Source organism: Scomber japonicus, chromosome 15, assembly GCF_027409825.1.
Source record: "Scomber japonicus isolate fScoJap1 chromosome 15, fScoJap1.pri, whole genome shotgun sequence".
Taxonomy (NCBI): domain Eukaryota; kingdom Metazoa; phylum Chordata; class Actinopteri; order Scombriformes; family Scombridae; genus Scomber; species Scomber japonicus.
The window spans coordinates 6,819,176-6,839,731 of NC_070592.1; the positions used below are offsets into that span (position 1 = coordinate 6,819,176).

Consider the following 20,556-nt stretch of genomic DNA (forward strand, 5'->3'; position numbering starts at 1 on the left):
TATTGCACAGTAAATATACTAGTAGGGTATATCATCCCTCAAAACCAATATTACTCTTGTAGATAATGTTACTATTATTTTACTATATTTTTTACTACTATTGTTTTTTATTGCTTTTGTACTTATTATTGTTCTTTTATTGACGCTCTTCTATTTTTACTGTTACTGTGAATATATATTAATATAATATAAGCCTGTAATAATCAATTATTTGTTTTTGAAACAAAAAAAAAACAAAAACAAAACAGAGTATTACTTTTTTTAGTTAGCCTAAAAAGAGGCTAATCAAATAAAAAAGATAAATTAATAGTAAATAAGAAGTGACAGCAGGATCATTTGAATTATATAAACCATTTTCTTTTTGTGTTTACATTCATACACCAATTCAGTCCAAATCATAAATTCACATTAATACCAAGCAGCTTAGATTTAAATAAAATACATGACACCATTCATTTTTTCATCATAAACTGTTTTCCAACTTTATTCTTCTTAAGGGAAGAAACAGTCTGTTAAGATGAGCAAGAGGTGTAACTGTGCATACAGTATGCAAGAGTGTAGCATAAAGAGGGCAGCTAATAACTGCATTATTATCAGGAGCATCAGTAATAACATTAACAAGAATATTGAGAATGTGTTATTTTTTCATAAAAAGACACAATGAAATGCAGGGAGGAGTATACATGAGGACAAACAGCCAGTTGTACCGGCTGCTTGAAACTTTTTTTTTTTTTCTTTTTTCTTTTTGATTGGGTAGAGATAGCTTGAGCTCAAATACATGGCGGCAGAGTCCCGGGTCACCTGATGTCTCGTTTAATGTCATAAAATCATTAAAGATGTGCTCGCTTTAGATCCTCTGAATGGGGTCAAGTGCTGAGAGGACAGGTCAGTTGATGAAGTGACGGATGATTATCTTTGTTAAACAGGCCTAATAAAACTTAAGTCTTTTCAGTATAAACAAACAACCAATAGTCCACTTGGTCAAATCTTTACAGTTTCGATTGAATCTTAATTAGGGTGAATATCACCAAGAGTTATGAGTGACAGTGATTTTAAACTGCATTCAAAAATTGAGTAGTCATACTACAAAGAGAGAGAACCACATTTTTCCGTAATTGAACAGACTTTAAAGGTCTGAAATCCCCCTCATGGTGCTTTCAAAGACTGGAGACGTTGCTTATGATCCACACACATGGCACTAGAAGGTGACCCGGGACGCCGCTGCTGATTTGATACTTGCTAATTTGAGTTCCTTTAGTTTCCATATATGCTTTTCACAGGACATACTTCCCTTTTACAGATGAAAAAAAAAAAGTATTTTCTATCTATTTTATGTACAGCATACTGCAATACAATAATGCCTCAGATTGATAATAATGTAGATAACATTTGCAATAGTTATAATGAAAGTAGTAATAATATGTATGAAAAGTTCTTTAAAAAAAGATTGATAACAGTACCTGTCAGCCATTTTATCACACAATCAGTATTTCCCCAACAACAACCCCCTCCCCGACAATGCCGAGTAGGGCTGTCTTTACTCATTGGAGGGTAGTAAATGTTCTTTTTTTTTTTTTGATTAGTAACAAAAGAAAAAAAAAAAGGGGGGACACAAAAAAAACGCTGTTAGGAGTTTTTCCTCTTTGTTCCCTTCACATTCATGCACTCACTTTGCTTTCTCTCTCGTTCACACGTTCCTCTGTTGGTAGAAAAATACATACACATGATGTATATATATATATATATATATGTATATATATATAAAAAAAAAAGTACAATGATGACAAACATAGGCGGTGAAGTACAAGCTTCATCAAGTGCTTTCTTTATGACCCCCCTCCCCTCCCACCCCACCAAGCCCTTTTTTTCTCTTTCTCCTCTTCTGTTTTTTTCATCTCGCTCGGCTGCAGATTCCTCACGTTTAGTGCATTCTTGAACTGCTCTGTCTTTCTTTTCTTTTTCTTTTTTTTCTCTTCTTCTTCTTCTCCTCAATCCTTTGGGCTCAGACAAAGAAAGGGTTCCTTAATTCCTTCGCTTTCTAAAAAATGGGGAGGAGGGCATTAAAGGACAGCATGGTTTGGGAAACTGGACACCCACAATAACACCGCATCCTTTTCCTTCCCTGCTGCTCCTCTTCCTTTGAAGTCCGTCCTCAGGCTGGTCCACCCTCTGTTTGTCCATGGCACATCGACAGTGTCGTTCAAAACACTTTTTTTTTTTTTTTTTAATTCATTTAAGATCTTAGTTCTTCCTCTCTTCCCAACACATACCACTACTGTGATGTCTTAGTTGCTTTTGTGAATCTCTACAGTCTTAAATCATCGATACCTGGTTTTCTCTCTCCCTTTTTATTTTGGTTTCAATTTAATAAATGGAGAATTTTCAGATTAATGTGATCTGAATTTGTTAAAAAATATAAGACAATACTCTGCACTACAGTCATGCAGAGAGGGGGGGTCTTGTTTTTGTATCTTACAGATGTTTTACACTGTAAAATATCTGTGATCTTCATCCTCCAATGATGTCAGAAAACTATGAGATTAGACATCAATGAGCCTCCAAGATCAAGAGTCTCAGAGCAGGACTGCTGGTCTAGGATCAGTGCATTTGTTATGTTTTAAAAAGCACCACACTATAAGAGAATAATGAGTCTATTCACTCCTGATGGATTAAAAGTGAATTTAAGAGGAGATTGAGGGGGGAAACTCGGGTCAGGATTTAATCAGCGTCTCATTCATCACAATCCAAAAAAGCCAAAAACCAGTTTCAGATTAGTGTGTGTTCAGGAGACAAACCCATTTCCTGTTTCTCAAAGTCTCTACAGACTGCAGGAATGTGGCTTCAGGCTAAGAAATAAAATACTTATATCGATGTCCAAGACCAGCATTTCTACTTCAGAGATCCTTGGCATGAGTGGGCTCAGGAGTGAAGGAGCACATTGTAAAATATCTGTCTTCTAAACAAGTAATTTAATGTTGTACTCAGCATTAAAGCTTCTTATAACGAAGGGAAAGGTAAAAAAAAACAAAATGCCACTTGGTGGATAAAAATTGGACTTGTATCTTAAACACGACCTGATAAACTCCTTTCAGAAAACCGTCACTGAGAGCCACATGAAAGTGAATCTAAACTAAAGTCCCCTCGAGCGTCTTGTTGTGTGATCAGATTCGACTGCAGACGTTTAAAAACCACATGATCTGCATCGTCTGCAAAGTCGTAGGGCAGTGAAGTCTTCCACCCTTTTAGCCAATGTTTACTTGTTTTAAGAGGAATATATTATGGAATACATTTAAATTACTTGTTCATATGGACCTTTTTACATTGCAGACAATTCCTCCAAAAAAAAAGAAAAAGAAAAAGAAAAAAACAAAGGTTGGGAAGACGCAGCCTACGAGTTCATGTGCTCCACCTGAATGGCTGACGTGGAGACGGTGAGGCAGAGGTCTTTGTGTGCCACGGGCAGGTCAGCCACACTGACTGGTTTGTACTGGATTTCGCTGGCTGCTACAGTCTTGTACTGATGCAGGTCAAACGGGCATTGAACTACAGCTTCGTTGGGTTGCTGGGGTTGTTGGTAGCTGCCGGGGGGTCCGGGGTTCTGGTTCTGGTTGGCGTTGTTAGGGTTGGCCTGGTTTTGGAGCTGGCCCGCTCGTCCTCCGCCTCCTCTCCCTCGGCCACGTCCTCGGCCCCTGCCTCCTCCTGTGAGGCCCTGGGCCTGCTGAGCAGCTACTGTCGCCGCCACTGTTAGCGGGTCGGGGTTGTGCTTCCTCATGTGTTTCATTAGATACGTCTCCTAGAAGAGGACAGAGACACGTGGAGACACCAAGACACAGAACATGAGGATTACTTTGATTCAAAGTTGGAAAAAAAGCTTGTTGTTTACTTTTTATACATAAATGAAATATATCCTGTAGATGTTTCATGTGAGTGACTAGTAAGACATGTTTCGTAGAATTATTGAGATTATTAGTAGATATAATCGGCCGATATTGGCCAATCACAGATGTACCAGTATAGGTGAATATGTTGACCGATATGTGCCCTTTTTTAAAAAAAGTTATCTAGTCAGCATTTTATGTATATTTGACCCTTTTTCTTAATTCATGTTCAATATATGCATATGTTGTTGTTATTTTTTGTTCTGCATGTTTTTTTAATTCATAGCTAATTCTAATTATTAAATTTCTGGAGAAGTTTACTGTTTTAGTTCAACTGTAAAATATCATACCTTCATTACATTTGAGGGATCATAACAAAAAAAAAAGGGTGTTTATCTATATATTCTACACATATAATATTATCAACCAATATATCGATAGTGGAATTTTTTTACTCCCTAATATCAGTATTGGCATTGGCCCCAAAAATCCATTATTGGTCGGGCTGTAATTATTAAATGGGGATGCAAGAATAACACTGTCATTCTCAAAGACAATAAATATAACTTGATATACTCATTAAATCATAACCTGCTACATATTAACATTAATATTCAAATAAAGCACATAAAGTACATGATGCATCTCCTCTGTCATAATACTCTATGATAACCGATCCGACAGGTGTAAGGTCTTACCGAGGTGTAGGATCGGTTACAGAGGCCGCAGGAGAAAAGCTTGGCATGTTTGACGGTGTGTGTGGACAGGTGCACCTCCAAGCTGGCGGCGTCTGTGTAACCACGGTTACAGTTGTGGCACTTGAACGGCTTGTCTTTGTTGTGCTGCCGACGGTGAGACTGTAGGAAGAGACATAGAGTTGTTATGACTGTTCATTTTGTTTTTGCAGACTCAAAGACTACGAAAGATTAAATTACTTATTAAAGTGAATGCTTTTTTATGATATTTTAAACCCCCCTGCAGTGTATTTTGGCAATTATAAGATATTTCATATTTTGAGTCATATTCTGAGTCATTTTCTGACAATGTTGATTAGTTTCCCCAATATTTCTTTACAAACTTAATTTTGAGCTCCAAGTTATAAAATTTAAGCTGTTGTTAAAAATATAATGGAAAGCAACATTCATACATCATCCGCATTAATGCTTTTATTTTTGTAAGCATCACATAGAATACTAATACATTATCAGGCGCCTGCTTTTCAAACTAAATACTTGCTGCAGACGTGCTTTAACACCTGATTAATGCTTAAAATATGAATACTTTATCATTTAATTTAAAATATCATAAATAATTAAAACCCTCTCCAACCACGGAAAATAATATTTAATGTAGTTAAAGTAGCTGAATGAGTTTGCAGCACTGATCTATTAATGAATGTGGGTGACTCTTACAGTATCGGCTGTCCACAGCTGTTTATACTGAATGAAAAGCTCCTTCAGTTTATTAAATGACTGCAGCATCTGAAGACAGCAGCAGCAGGACTGATATATTGATTGATTGATTCACTATTCTGCATTTTTATGAAGCAGACATTGAGTTAGCAGCTCATCAGCCTCGTTATTCTTCCTTTCTTCTTCTTTTAGCAAAATTAGCATCTCATGTTTATCCTTGAAACACACTGAGATGCAACTCTGCTGTTAAGCATTAATTACTGAGGCATGTGACCAAGTACGAGGTGAGATGCATTATAATTACTGCTGAAATAGAGTCAGCCTGATATAATCATATAAATGGCTTCACCCAATCACTAACTAATGAAGAAATCATTTCCATCTGTCTTTGGCTGCAGATTTGTGTTGATGTGTGTTCATATTGTGACACCTTAAAATGTCTGGCAAAAGCTTCCTGTTTATTGAGCTGTCGCCATCATGTTTAACTGTGATTGGCTCGGCTGTTTCATAGCTATGAGAGCAGTGATGTGACTGGCTGAGGAAGTATTTATAAATCACCACACCTACTGATCTATATTCACCTTCACTCAACCCTCCGCCCTTTTGCTGCTGCTGCTGCACATACATGGAACTAAAATAGCAGGTGCGTATGGAGACATCCATCCAAGCATAAGACCTAGCATGCTGCACTTGGTATTTATTATCCAAATTTCAACTGAGGCCACAAATATTTAACCTTCATAGGACCAACCAGGCTCACTGAGGAGGAACATCTACAGGGGTTCACTATAAAATAAAGCAAGATCCATCGATAAAGAAGCCATCGTCTGATTTCACATTTGTCTGATACTGACATGTAACTTATTCTATATACAGTGGCTAATGCTGCAGGCTAAAGCTTCACAACTATTCTGACACACTGCTAGAGTATTAACCGCACCCAATCTCTATTTGAGAAAGAAGATTAATCATTAAACAGGAAGTAACAGCAGCTGCAGTCGTGAGGCTAAAAAAAAGTCCCATCGATTCATTTCTATTCATATTTTAGGAAGTTAGACAACAAATAAAGAAAAGACAAGCAGGCAAGGATGAAATGTGAGAGATAATTTACCTGTAGGTTGGACAACTGAGTGAAAGCTTTCTCACAGCCAGGATGGTTACACTTGTATGGTCGGTCACCAGTGTGAATCCTAGAAGATGAAATACACGACATTAGCAGGTTAGACTGTGTAGTTTCATTTAGCAGACAGAAAGTGAGGCGGTGAGAGTGTTGTTGTGCAAACAAGGAATCGATCAAGCCATCCAAACTTCAGCTACGGCTGACTGCTAACCTACTGTCGAGGTGAAGACAGACATTGTAACACACCTTTATAAATGGAGAGATGCTATAATCACACAGTGAGGCTACGAAAACTTACCTAAGTACTAACACAGTGAGAGCAGCAAGGGAATTTTGAGATTGATCAGCTGTTGTGGTATAGAGGCAAAAAAAATGTGTTTCCTTCCGTGCAATCATCCATTTATCACCTCCGCTCTTCAATCAGTCTCACTGTCCAACAATACAGGCTGGGTCTTTTACCTCTTAATCTAACACTAACACATAGATCCATTCGTCTACCTACAGCATATCTAATACTAAGACAGATGATGCAAGTAAAAGTCAAATTCCTCTGTAAAACACATGGACATAAAAACAGGTGCACCTACTCCCACATACACACACATATAAACATGCCCGGTCATTCAGACACACCCAGCCCAGCCCAGACCAGTACCGTGTGTGCTGCTGTAGGTGGCTGAGCTGCCTGAATGCTTTCTGGCAGTAGGTGCAGGTGTAGGGCTTGGCCCCGGTGTGGATGCGGATGTGCTGGGACAGGTAGCTGGAGTTGGCAAACGACTTGGAGCAGTGGGGACACTTGTGGGGCTTGGCCTCAGTGTGGTTTCTAACACGGGACACCAGGATTGGAGGGTCGGGGGAGGGTGGAGAGAAAGAAAAACAGAGAGAGGGAGACAGAGAGAGAGAAAGAGAGAAAGAGAGAGAAACAGCGAGAGATTTTTAGGCTACAGCATGACCAAACTTCATGATGAACCGCAGACCAAATCATGCGTTCAGGTGGTATGAATCTGCGATCAGTAGCGTTGATCGAAGATCATTAAGTTTGACAGTGTGCTCTTTGTGCTGTGTCTGAGTTGTGAAAACACAGAACAAAAACATAAGCAAGCACAGTCACACTTTTCTCTCTCTCGCTCTCTCTCTCTCTTTCGCGCAATCTCTCTCTCTCTCTCTCTCCATCTGGTGTGCCCTGATTTGAGTGGAGTGTGAAATGTGTCTGACTGCAGTTTAACTGAAAAGTAAATTCGGGACGGTTGGCGGGCCAGTGGAGCGCCTCTTACTATTTAAAATGAATGGCCTTAAATCCACAGAAAAATCCAGCGCATGGCAAATAGAAGAAATGACAAGAGCAAAGGTCAAATTAAGTCTTTCATAAGATTAGTGCCAAAAATAAAAAAGACATTTTCAAAGTCTGATGAGCAACTTTTGGGGGATTTTGACCATTTGGAAATCTGTTATTAGATGTTATTAAGACACAAGGAGGAGGATGTGCAGTTTTAAATGATCGTATAGCTTCAGTTTAAGCAAAATATAATAACACTGTGTATTTAAAATGAGTTTAACTCTCCAGCTGGTAACATTTCCACTATTTGATAATCACTGTGGTTATCTCCGCAGTCTAATAATTTATTATTTATTACATTAAACTATATTTTCACTGCTTTTCCTGTTTGACGTGATATTAATTTGTTGATATGATGTTTTAACAATATACGCAGTTCAAATGACGGTGAAAAGTGTCCAAAGGGTGCCAAAAAACAAGGAGGGGGATTTTTGTGAAGGTAGAGGTGGATCCAAGGAAAAACTATAAAAGGCAACATCAATGTGGGACCAAGCAAAGCTTTTGACATCAGCAATTTTATCACCAGTTAAATTAAGTGGAACTATAAATTAACCTCCTCAACCACAAACTCAATCAGCATGCGTCCAAACAGGCTGAAATTTAATTTAAAGCAGCTGTTAATGTAATGATGGAAATGTTTGCTTCCTGTCCTGATGATCAGTGTGCAGAAAGGAGCTAAATAGCTAATAACAACAAGCTGAATAACATGGATTTATTACAAATTTGGAACAAGTGTTGCACCATCAAAAGGTGACGTGTGCAAAGGTGCACAAAAGAGCTTTACACTGTCAACACTCTCCCATGACACCCCAGCACATCCCCAACCCACCACACCTTCCTCCCTCCATCCATCACCACACAGGAACACACACATGTACTTTAAAAGGCAAAAACCACAAACACACACATACACACACACACACACACACACACACACACACATATATATATAATGGACCATCAAACCACCCAGCCCCGACCAGTACCGTGTGTGCTGCTGTAGGTGGCTGAGCTGCCTGAATGTTTTCTGGCAGTAGGTGCAGGTGTAGGGCTTGGCCCCGCTGTGGATGCGGATGTGCTGGGAAAGGTAGCTGGAGTTGGCAAACGACTTGGAGCAGTGGGGGCACTTGTGGGGTTTGGCCTCAGTGTGGGACTTGGCGTGGATCTGCATGTCTGACTTGCTGAAGAACGTCACTGCGCACATCCGACACCTTAGAAAGGGAGGGGAAAGAGAGAAAAACAAAACCTTCATGGCACAAAAAGTAATCATGAAGATTTTATGTAGTGTTAGCGTAGCTCTAAATGTTAATATAAATGTGTTACACCACAAAAACTACATTGTTTCTCTTGTCTAAAGAACTGTCCCCCACCTGTAGGATTTAGGGCCATCTTTGTTGGTATGATCATCTTCATCATTTGACAGGTCGTAGGGGTCCGCAGTATGGTGCTGGAACAGAATAATCAGATATTAGATATGAAGAAAGGCAGATAAGGATACAAGATAAGCAAGAGAAAAACCTAAAAGAAGAGACCCTCACCTGTCCACCAGCAGCGAGGTGTGCCAATATTAATGCGTCACTTCCTGGAGGGAGGACTCCACCCACTCCGGCCACTCGGCTCATCATCTGCTTGCTCTTCCTGCCTCGCTTTCCTGGCGTCGGCATGACAACTGCAGGGGGTACAGCAATGTCACCCTTCTTGTCTGGAAACAAGAGGCAGGTAAAGACAGAGGACAGCGGATAAGAGGGTGAGGGAGGGGAGATGGTGTGGGGGACGTTGGGTGAAGATGAAGACAGTATCCATTGAAGACACTTTTGAGTCCTACATGTCATCTATGTGAGGCTTTGTGCAGGGGTGAACCGCTTTGATTAGTAACAACATCCAATCTTACTAAAGAGTATGGACATGTACGAATATGTGTGTGAATGTGTGTGTGTGTGCGTGTGTGTGTGTGGTTGTGTATGTGTGTGTGTTTTCATGTGCAGGGATGTAACAATACAGAAAATGCAGGAATAAATGAAAGGCAGGAGGGAAACCGGATGTTCTCATTCAAATCAAATGAGGTTTGAGTGTCTGGCCTCAGTTTACTTTGAACTCACCTCAGAAGAGAAATGTTTAAAAAAAATCTAAATATTTAGAAGACAAAGTTTTACTATTTGGAATAATTTATCTTGCTTGAATTTCTGTGCTCAACCTCATCTGCTCTACTGCGGCTGCTCATCGTGTTTATGCTGTTTTACAGAGTTTTACTGTGTTGATCATGATGAGAGTATATCTGAAAAAGCAAATAAAGCTAAAAAATATAAACAATAGTGTGCAAAAGTCTTAGGCCACCATTGGATTTGTTGTTTTAGCAATGCTATAATGACCATATATAATCATTTCTCAGTCTCTTTATTATAATATAACCAGAAAATACAGGAAATGTGTATGCTGTATTAAAAAATAGAAAAGTCAGCAGCTTCTATAGGCTAAAGTGGCAAGTACTTAGTGAGATCTCCCCTTACACTTGAGCAATAGCAGGAACCTGGCTCTTTTAAACCTAAAGGGAATGGAACCCTAATTAATAATAATAATATTTAATATTTCTTGTATATATGGTGATGGCGGTTTTGCACAGTACTGTATATAATATATAACCAGAGTGCTTGAAAAAAATAAATACTTATAAAATCATCCAAAGAGTACATTTTCTATTCACATGTGGAAATGACATAGGTGATATGAATGGCACTTGTGTTTTACCTGCATTTGAGTGGTGCACTGTAGACACTATCATGGTGGTGGCAGTGGGGTGTCCAGCTACAAATGACTGCGTGGAGGCAGAGGGGACCAGTGTGCCTTGAGGGGTTGTGATGACTAACCCCGCTAAGAGGAAGAGAAACTGTGATCTGGCTGCCCGATTGGTCAAAACAACATATTTTACATTCACCATCTAGTTATTTTAAGCTACCGTTCTCCCCTAAGAGTAGCTAACAATAGGCGCTGTGAGAATAACCTGCAGCGCCACCAAACATACTTTTGTACCAGGGTCAAAGCTGCACCAACTATTCATTATTTGAATCAGTGCCAGATTGTTGGCTTAAATTTAACTCAATAATTCAGATTAATACTCTTTAACAACCAAAAACCTTCCAATCGCTGCCTTTGAGGGATATAAAGAATGAAAGATAAGTAGTAGCTACAGTTTAATAATTATAGTGTTCCTGATTTTCATGCAAACTTCTACAGATAACAGACACACATACAATAAGACAATACAGAAATATACATAATGGCAAATGGAGTGGGGTGATGTTGTGATTGAAGTAAGAAAAAAATCATCACAGTACCCCACTGACCTGCTGTCATGATACCCGTCGAGGGAACGGGTACCACGGTCACGTTCTGGGTTGTGTGCGACTGATGCAGGTGTTGCCCGATTGCACTCATGGGTCCGCCGCCTCCGCCCGCGTTACCCCCACCTCCTTCCTGTTTGGGGACCAGCCTCAACCCGGACCCCGGGTCCATCGAGCCCGGGAGGGCGAGCACGGCTGTGGGGTAGTGGGGGGAAGAGGTGGACGACGACGAAGGATGAGGGAAGGAGGAAACGTTGGCCTTGTCCGGACCTAGCTGCTCCTTTGCCTTGTTCAGGAACATGGCGTTCTCGATCTAGATTGGGATGAGTAGAGGGGCAGGTTGATAGTAAGGGGGGGAGGGGGAGGAGAAGGTAGGGAGGGAGGGTGAAGTAGTAAAGGAGGAGGGGAGGAGTGAAGGATGGGTGATGATAAAGGATTGGGAGATATAATGGAGTATAAAGGATGAAATGAGGTTGTGACGGAGAACAAAGGTAGGGAAGGAAGTGAAACAGGTGTATGAGGAACGAAGGAAAGAAAGGAGGAAGGAAGGGCAGATTGGAACAAGTTTAGGGAAGTACAGAAGAAGAGGAAAGACGACGGAGGTGGAGTCAATGATGGGTTAAGTTTAGATGAGGAGAAAACAAAGGAGCACACATGGAAGATGCAACAAAGTTAACACAGAAGTCGTGTGTGATGGAAGGATAAAGAAAATAAAAACAACGGAGGGATGGGTAGAAAAAGGAAAAGGATGGAAAGGGAAAATTGGGAGGCGAGAAGGAGGTTGTCGAGGGCGGGAGTCGATGATGGGTTAGATCCACGTTGGGAGAAGAAGGCAATGGGAGAGAAGAGAGAACGAAAGCATGGTGAGATGCAATAAAGGTAAAACAAGACAACAACAAAAAAAAGTGAGGGGGGATCAAAGAGGGGTTGAAGAGATGAGAGAGGAGAGGGACAGGAGTGATCATGTGATTGAGTCAATCCTCGGCTGTTCAAGAACTCACATCAAATTGCTTCTAATGTGAGGTTAAGCCAACTTCACTCACACTTTTTTTTTTCTCTTAATGGCGTCATTAACAACATGTACTGGGTCAAGTCAGTGTCTGATGCTTTTTAAAGTAAAATATTGAAAGTTGATTTTTTTTTTTGCATAAACAGTCAAAGCCATGGTGATCGCTTCCGGGTATTTTTTGACACAGAACATACCACTATACTATGTGTATTTGAAGACAATTCCAACAATAAGGTTGTCTCTACCTGTCCTTGTACAGTGGGGACGGGAGACCAAAAGTATGATGAGTTGAAATGGGAATCGTCCATTATTTCTGTAATTAAAAAGCAACACACTTAGAAAACACCTGTCCTCCTCCTTCTTACTATATGCTCCGTTTGTTACGTTAATGTGAAACGAGACCATGCATGGCTGCGTTTCAATCATCTTAGTTTGTTTCCATTCCACGTATCCTCTCCTCAATTGGCTGACACACTGAACATGTCAAAGTTTTCCAATGTTGGGATTAGTGTGGAGTGGTAATAAATTGGCCACATTGCATGGACCATCATTTGTGGGAATCCCATTCAAATAATATAGATGGTTGTTACAAATTTGATTGAAAGGCAATTTTTTAATTTTTGTACTTTATTGGAGTAATTTATCATTTAAAAATGACTTTTTTGATCAGATTTACAGAGAAGAGGATGTGAAAGGAATCAGGCAAAGATGTTCAACTCCACGAGCGATGGATATAGAAATCTACAGGAGGACAGAATAGGCAAGAGTTGAGAAAACACTATTGATAATCAGTCTTTGAGGCTTTCTTTGTTTAAGTTTAGCAACAAAACCACGCACTTCCCTACTCGTATTTGACACACAGTTACTTTAAATAAATTACACAATCTTAGAGCGATTGCTTCCTTAGCGACATGTCAATCAGTTAAGCAACCACACAACCCAAACAAATGTGTGTCATAATGTTAACTATCTATCCCTTAAAAAGGTAGCACAGAGATCACCCAAACTAGATGCAAGCTAAGTGACATCCTTTCTAAGAGTGCATATGGTTTGTTGAAGACAACAATCATTGTTAAAAGTCTATTTTAAATGTTTTTATATAATCAAACATCTCATCTTCTGTTTCCTGATCATCTCCCACTGACACATATGCGACATGATTTCTCCAGTAAAAAAGGGAAGTGTTGGTAATTTCATTGTTCGACATTGGCATGCATTTGCACTTTATTTTCCACAACCTTACCCTACGATTATAGACCAACATCAAAAAAAATAAGTTTTGGAGGTTTTGGCTTCCTGTATGCATGTAAAAGAGTGTGACTGCCATGCATAGCCATGTTGCTCAAATACCAAGAAAAGCATGCATGTAATTACATGTTAGTAAAGCCGAACTAACATATTTGGACATGACTGATAAAAGTCCACGGGGCAGTAAAAGACCCATAAATAAATACTCTTAACATAAACTTAACACACACACACACACACACACACATATATAATCAAATCAGAAACATTTGAAGTATCATGCAAAACATTTAGCAATGCAAAACTCATGTAATGTTTTAACGCTGCTTCCTCTGCAGTTGCACAACCTATATGCACAAATAGTGGACAAGCCTTTCATGTTATAATATATATACCGACTAACGACAAGGCGTCTGAAACAAGGGGGTAGTTAGTGTAATAACAATAATAAAAAGTCTATATCTAAGTCAATGTTTCAGTGCACTGAGAGCCATTTTTGGACGAGGGGGCACAAGCTGGTTGCACGGTGGTAGAGTTAGCAGCGGGCTAACATTAGCAGGCATTGATCCTGCAAAAAAGCTGAGTAGAAATAGTCAAAAAAACTGTCAGTGCAGCGCTCAGTTTAGATGAGTACAAGCTGCAGAGGGTTCATAGTGAGAGGAAAATCTGCTTCACACCAAACAAACATGGCTAACAAACGTCAACAAGACGAGAGGAGAGAGAGAGGAGGAGAGGAGGGGTAGCTTAGCCTCCATTAATTCTCTCCTTTTGTTCGCTTTAGCTACAAGGAGGCCTGTCTGTAAATTCATCTGCTGCTCGGTAAACACAAACATCCCCGCTCTCTGTCTGCAGCCTCCATTCCTCCCTGCTCATCTCACTGAGAGAAAATAAAAAAAAGAGAAGAAAAAAAAAGTGTAGAATAAAAAAAAAAAAAAAAAAAAAAAACAAGACAGGAGGGAGCTGCTAAAAAAAAAAAAAAAAAAAAAAAAAAGAAAAACGTCGACGCTTGTGCAGGAGACGCAGCTTCATGCAGACTTCCGGCGGCCGGGACGATGGTGCTTTGAGACACACTGAAAAATAAAACACTTCATTAAACAGCACATTTATAACTCCTCAGTTCATTACCGGTGGAATCGATTCCCCGTGAACCCCCCCGGATCTTCCTCGGGTCGGGACAGTTGGGAAACTTTGTCCAAATCCGCCCCTCAAACCCTTCAGAAATGCCTTTTTTTTCTTGGTTTTTTTTCTCTCCCCTTTTTTTTCCCTCCAGCTCTCCACACAGCCTTCTTCTTCTTCTTCTACTTCGCTTTTTTTTTTTTTGCAGGTTGGTTGGCGGTAAGCACAACAACGAGTTGGTGCATTACCGCCACCAGGTGGTAGAAAAGTGGTACTGCAGTGTCTAGGTCAGTCAGTGGTTGGATTGGGGTTAGTCTCTCCAGTGGTCCCAAACAGGGGCGGAGGTAAGGGGAGGCTTTTGGGACATCAGCCCCGATTTTTTTTTAAACTTTATTTATTTATATGAAACAAAACAGTTTGCATACTAAATGCACAGAAATAGATGATTTATATGATAATATGAATGTCCAAAATTGAAGATTAAAGGACCGTCCACACTGAGAACGATATATAACTATGGCTGTGTCCGAAATCGCTCACTACTCACTACATAGTGAGTATGCCATTTTGTAGTGCTATCCAGATGTCACTTTTGGACTCTACATCAACGCCGGTTGTGGACTTTTTCTCTCTGTGCAATGCATGTCCAAAATTGAAGATTAAGATAAATAAATTCATTGTATCAAACAAAATGAATTTCTTTTTTTTCTCTTTAAGGTTTTGTTATTCTTTAAATATTCACTGGACCAAATGTGGTGGCACCCATGTCATTTATTGGATACTCCTCTTGCCTCCCTGCCTGTCTGGGACAATGATTGGCCTGAAGTCACATGACCATGTACCCAACCTGAACCCACCTTGGTGGATTAATAAAACATCCAAAAAAGAAAAATCTTTAAGATTAGATGGGGGAACCTCAGACAAAGTCTTATCAAATGGGGGTCTATGCCGTAATTTGTGTCAGTTTTGGGGTCCTTGGCATGAAAAGGCTTCAGAATAACTGGTCTAGTCTTTACAATATTCATAAATAACTCACATCTTCTCAGTGAAGTCTAAACTAAAATATGGAGACAGGATTCGATAACACTCATTTCTTGAGTTCTTTTGTAGAATATTTATTAGATCAATGTGTGTTTTTATCTTTCTAGGGTTTTTAATCAAATGCCTTCTTTGTGTGTCCTATTTCTGTCGGCGTAGCATCACACGCTCTCCTGTTTCTTCTTGCCCGCTGTATTTATATCTGCCTTTATTATGTTTACTTTTTTTGAATAGTGCACTGTTTGTTCCGGTGTGTCCGAATATAATTCTTAATATTATTGTCTCGTCTCTCTTGTTCCTGCACACCTCTCTACAGCCGAGTCAACCAAGTCAGCTGAGTTTTGTTTTAATTTAAAAGCACCAATGTCAGATTAACTATATCTTCAGGTAACAAGACAAGATTACAAGTATATATAAGAGCTGCCAATTAAAAACGCATGTTAATAATACACTCACTATTTGGCAGTAATAGCTGTACTCTGTTATGTATTAGTTCTACCAAAAGTTTAAAGGTCCCCCCCAGACATGATGTAAGATGTGTATAAAGTACTCTACTCTCAATAATCATGTTTCTGATATGGGTTTCCATAAATAATTCAATTATCTTGTTAAAATCCTTAAAATTAAATATCCTCCTTCTGCATCATTAAAAAAAAAAATCAAGATTCTATGAATGTGCAAATACATCTTCTTTCTAAAGTTTGACTGCTGGACACAAGATGTCTCCGGCTTCACTGTAAAGTCCATCCTCATTATTTGTACACTAAGTATTAGACCGGGACTTGCTCCTAAACTAGTTGTGATGCCACAAACCAGGCCCACTCTTGAAATTCAGATTTTCTACAGTACAGAGAAACTACCCACTTTAAGCAAAATAAATGTGAGAACAGCCTTTAAGTGTCAAACTCATCATACATACATGCACATACATCACCATGCACAGGGAATCTCAAACATCCGACTGTATTGCGTATAGAGGGGAACTTGCTATCCATGCAGCTATGATGTGAGGTGGTGTATTATTACATCATTACAACCACCAATTTTTGTTTAATTTTAGATCTTGAATTGGATGTTGTTCATTAGAGTAACACAGTGGATTCTATGATTCATCGGAACAGCCACACATCCCTTTTTAATTATCACAACTGCTGCAGTGTAATTGCATCCAAGATGTCCAATACATTTTTCATTTTTAGAGGCTATTAAAGCTCCCTCAATAAGAAAGAAGAAAATATATCTCCATTATTATTTTCAAATTATGGCCTCCCATTTGTTCACATCCACTGACATCATCACCATCATAGACAAACAGAGACGCCTCAGCAAAACGTAAGTACCAAACAAAGCCGCATAAGTAGAGAAGCAGGGTTGTGATGAGAGCAGTGGTCTACAACCCTGCTAATGGAGAGCTACTGCCCTGCATGTTTCAGGTCTCTATCACACCTGATTCTAGTTATAAGCTTGTTATCAAGCAGGTGGAGCTTGTCAAAGTGCTTGATAACGAGTTAATTATTAGAACCAGGTATGTTAGAGTGGGGGAGATACCCGAAACATGCAGAACAGTAGCTCTCCAGGAGCAGGGTTGGAGACCACTGGATTAGAGGGTTTGCTAGTTTAAAATGAAAGAAATAAAGAGAGACTTGCAGGCACTGTAGCTCCAGTGAGGCTGTTCAGTGAAGAGAGGGGGGTGTGAATCTGACACTGAACAGCAACAGACTAATAATAGAATAATTTTTTAGAAACAATCTTTATGAGGTCGCCATAAAAAACACACAATGCCCCTTTTAGGCTCATTGATGAAAATAAAAACAATGACAATAACATGCATAAATCAAATGTCAAAACAAAAAAATAAAGCATTAGCAAAGAAACATTGTAATATTTCGGATTTAAAATAAATTTTGTTTTTAGAAAGAGTGCAACACAAGTGGTTTCTTTTTTTTCTTGCAATTTAATGACAAGTATATTGTAAAAGCACACATTTCCTGAGACAATACAAAAATTAAAAAGCAACAAAGTGGTACCTTCCAGTTTGGCAAGTCTTCACCAGCAAACAACAGCATGAGTCGAAATAAAACACAAAACTCATCTGAACAATCTACACACTATAGCTCAGCTCAGCTACATTTATAATAAAACACGCTAGTAGAAGTTAGTAGAGCCGTGAATGGTGACAAACAGAGCTACATACTGTGTCAAATATCAAATATATAGTATATACATTTAGGGCTATAAGTAGTGCTGCTTCAGACTACAATTACACGTCAAGAGGCAAAAATTGTCACATTTCCTTTTCTACGGTTAACTATAAGGGTCATCTCCTACTTTGGTAATTTCAGTCAAGCAGCATACACGTCTACAGTGTCCTGACTAAAAACTGTATTTGCATGATTTAACTACAGATGTGTGATAGGTCTCGGTGCATGAGTAATAACATGAATGTGAATTATAAAATAAATAAAATCTAGCTTCAGAAAATCATTTCAATACATTTGACTACTGTACTGTGACAAAATAAAACTGTGATCAGCAGCGCAAAAAACAGTCAGAGACAGACTGATAGTGAGGTGTTCAGTTATAATGGAGGAAAAACACAGATTAACAGGACCTTTCTTGGTTAAATTTAGTTTTATCACATAACATGGTTAAACTAAATAAGACATACAATTAAAATTATAAATACAAATTACACTAAAAAGCAAACACATGATGTCACTGTATGAGTCCAAAATGTTAAAGTGTCTTTTTATGCAATAAAAGCACACAAGTACAAGAAAACAAAAACAAAATAAAACAAGTCCTAAAAAAAGAGTTACATTTGCCAACATGAAACATGCCCATCAGTGATAGTTATAATTCAACATAAGGTATGTTCGGACACTTCGGAGCAGACCCCTGAACTCTCTCTGGCATAGATCAAACTGGGTGACATTATTATAAATTATTATTATTATTATATAATATGAGATTTTCATTTCCTTTTGATGCATTGCTGGTAATAACTGTAATAAAGAAATAATTTACAAATATAGTACACAATACAGTAACATTTAATAACTGAGAACAAAGTAATAAAACAATGAAAAACGTTCCTGATCAAATCTATAAAGTCTTAAACATCCCTTTCCCTGAAGTACATTATTTGACATAATGTAACTGACTGTTCAGCATCTTGTCCGTATCTCTTAGTATCTCAAAAGTAAACCAATTTAACCAATACAGGTGAATTATTCAGTATTTCTACAACACAGTGATCTTATAATTACACTCTGGTGTACGATACAAAAGGCGAGAGCGATACTTTACACCACCATCACGCCACAGGCAACACTTCTATGAGAACTGCTACATAACTGGCCTCACAAACGAAATACAAGGTGTTCGTCTAGTTTATTGTGGAAAAGTCTCAGGGGAACTTAAAAGAATCAGAAGAAGCGAGTTCAAGTTTCTGTTAGTGATTTAGGAGTGATATAAAATCCTCCTAGTGCTGCAGCTGACCCTGCCCTTTGACCCTGATGTAGAGGACGGACAGCGAGAGAAGAATTCACCTACCGTGGTCACCAAAGTACCAGATTATGAGGTAAGTGGTACCTTCAATTTATGATAAAAAGCGACTAATTTGCAAGTTAAGAGCTTTCACATTCACTGTATGCACATCCGATGCATTTTTATATTCACATTATACGTTTTCCTGATGCTCTTGCCTAGTGATTTCAACAGTAAAATGAGCTGCATTTCCAATTTTTTAATGATTATAAAGGACAACATTGTTTAAAGCGAATGTGAAAATGCTCTGACGATAGATAAACAATCATCTATGATACAGAAAAGCTGCTGAACATGCATCATTTGGAAATACTTGCATCAAGTATGTTGCATCAGCCTGAAGCTATATAGTGGTATGCATTAAGTCATCAAAAATGCTGTTCCTTAAATCCCCAAATTTTATGTTGTGTTAGATTTAGGATGTTATGCTATATGATATCAGCAGCGTAGGGGAGAACATATAATTTAAACATACAAATAGGAAATAGAAAACCTAATAATGCCATACAGATTGCTAAGATGACTCACAAATTTTATGTTTATATGCAATCATCCATAACCATAAAATCCATAAAATGATTATCCCTCCACTCTCCTGATAGATTTAATATATTAGTGGCTAGAATCACAGTCTGTAGTTTTGGTCTGCTTGTATGTAGGGTTAGTAGTCTTCTTAGTAATAAATGAGGGTTTTGAATGCATGTTTGTATTAAAACTGTAGTTTTAAGATGCACTTAAGGTTCGATAGCAAGGCAGTGGACACAGGCAGTAATGGAGGAGACATTTAAAAAGGTAAACACAGACTCAGACAAAGTTAAATAAAAAAAAAAGTGCTTCTCATTAGTGTGACACAAACACACAAAATGTGAAATGGAGGGAGAACAATAGGGTAAAAAAAAAACTTGGGATAAAATTGGTAAAATTCAAAAAAGTATAGGATACACAGAGGCTTCAGTTACGTTTGTTATTTTAATGCATTTTTGTGACCAATGTAAATCAAGTCACAAGCCTGAATTTTGAGGAAACTTCAATGAGCATCCAAAAAATGATTAAAGGCTTTAAGACATTTCATTCCTAATAAAAGAGGGGGAAAACTGGTGCTACATGTACTGTAGAGGTAGCTACTTTTAATCTGAAAGTGAACATTGGGCGCTGCGGTCTCACAGAATCAGACCGTTATATTCAGGTTTCAGAAACTTCTTTAAATAACAACAATAACTGTAGCCGAGAAGCACAATAATTAAGCCCAGTAGGAGCTGGGTGTTAGTGGAAATGTAACTTAAAAAAAAAAACTTGAGTGAAAGAAAGTGGACGGCATTTTCACAACACAGTAACATCACAGCAGGACAGAGACAGGGACAGACAGGGGGACACATTTATACAGATGACGTAAGATAGACGAGTAGAGGAAAGATGAAGTCTGTTAGTAAACTCATGCAGAGAATCCAGGCAGCTCATAAAGCCATAAGACAGCGGCGGAGAGTCACTGGTCACCGGTTCGGTCGATTCTCT

The 20,556-nt window shown here is 38.7% G+C and overlaps 1 protein-coding gene across 5 annotated transcripts; it reads right to left on the bottom strand.

Annotated features, from left to right (window-relative positions):
• Positions 1–1,866: 1,866 nt before the first annotated feature.
• On the bottom strand, positions 1,867–14,598 carry znf384a (zinc finger protein 384 a). 5 transcript variants are annotated; one of them, XM_053334302.1, is made up of 11 exons: positions 14,467–14,598; positions 12,339–12,406; positions 11,079–11,397; positions 10,492–10,614; positions 9,285–9,448; positions 9,117–9,193; positions 8,733–8,957; positions 7,066–7,233; positions 6,402–6,480; positions 4,577–4,735; positions 1,867–3,793 (listed from the first exon to the last, which is right to left on the bottom strand). In XM_053334302.1, the coding sequence occupies exons 2-11, from the start codon at positions 12,399–12,401 to the stop codon at positions 3,389–3,391; spliced, it is 1,782 nt and encodes a 593-aa protein (XP_053190277.1). In that variant the 5' UTR covers positions 12,402–12,406; positions 14,467–14,598; the 3' UTR covers positions 1,867–3,388. The 5 variants fall into 5 exon arrangements, with proteins under 5 accessions (XP_053190277.1, XP_053190278.1, XP_053190279.1 ...); XM_053334303.1 differs by lacking the exon at positions 14,467–14,598 and adding an exon at positions 13,337–14,247; XM_053334304.1 differs by lacking the exon at positions 14,467–14,598 and having other exon boundaries at positions 11,088–11,397; positions 12,339–13,147.
• Between the last annotated feature and the right edge of the window lie 5,958 nt (positions 14,599–20,556).

Excerpts from the sequence above, each read along its gene's own strand:
- znf384a (XM_053334302.1), bottom strand. The coding sequence starts at position 12,401 with ATGGACGATTCCCATTTCAACTCATCATACTTTTGGTCTCCCGTCCCC. Across the intron at positions 7,234-8,732 it reads CACCTACAGCAGCACACACG|AAACCACACTGAGGCCAAGC; the intron begins GTACTGGTCGGG and ends GTCCCGTGTTAG. Across the intron at positions 6,481-7,065 it reads CACCTACAGCAGCACACACG|GATTCACACTGGTGACCGAC; the intron begins GTACTGGTCTGG and ends TTCATCTTCTAG.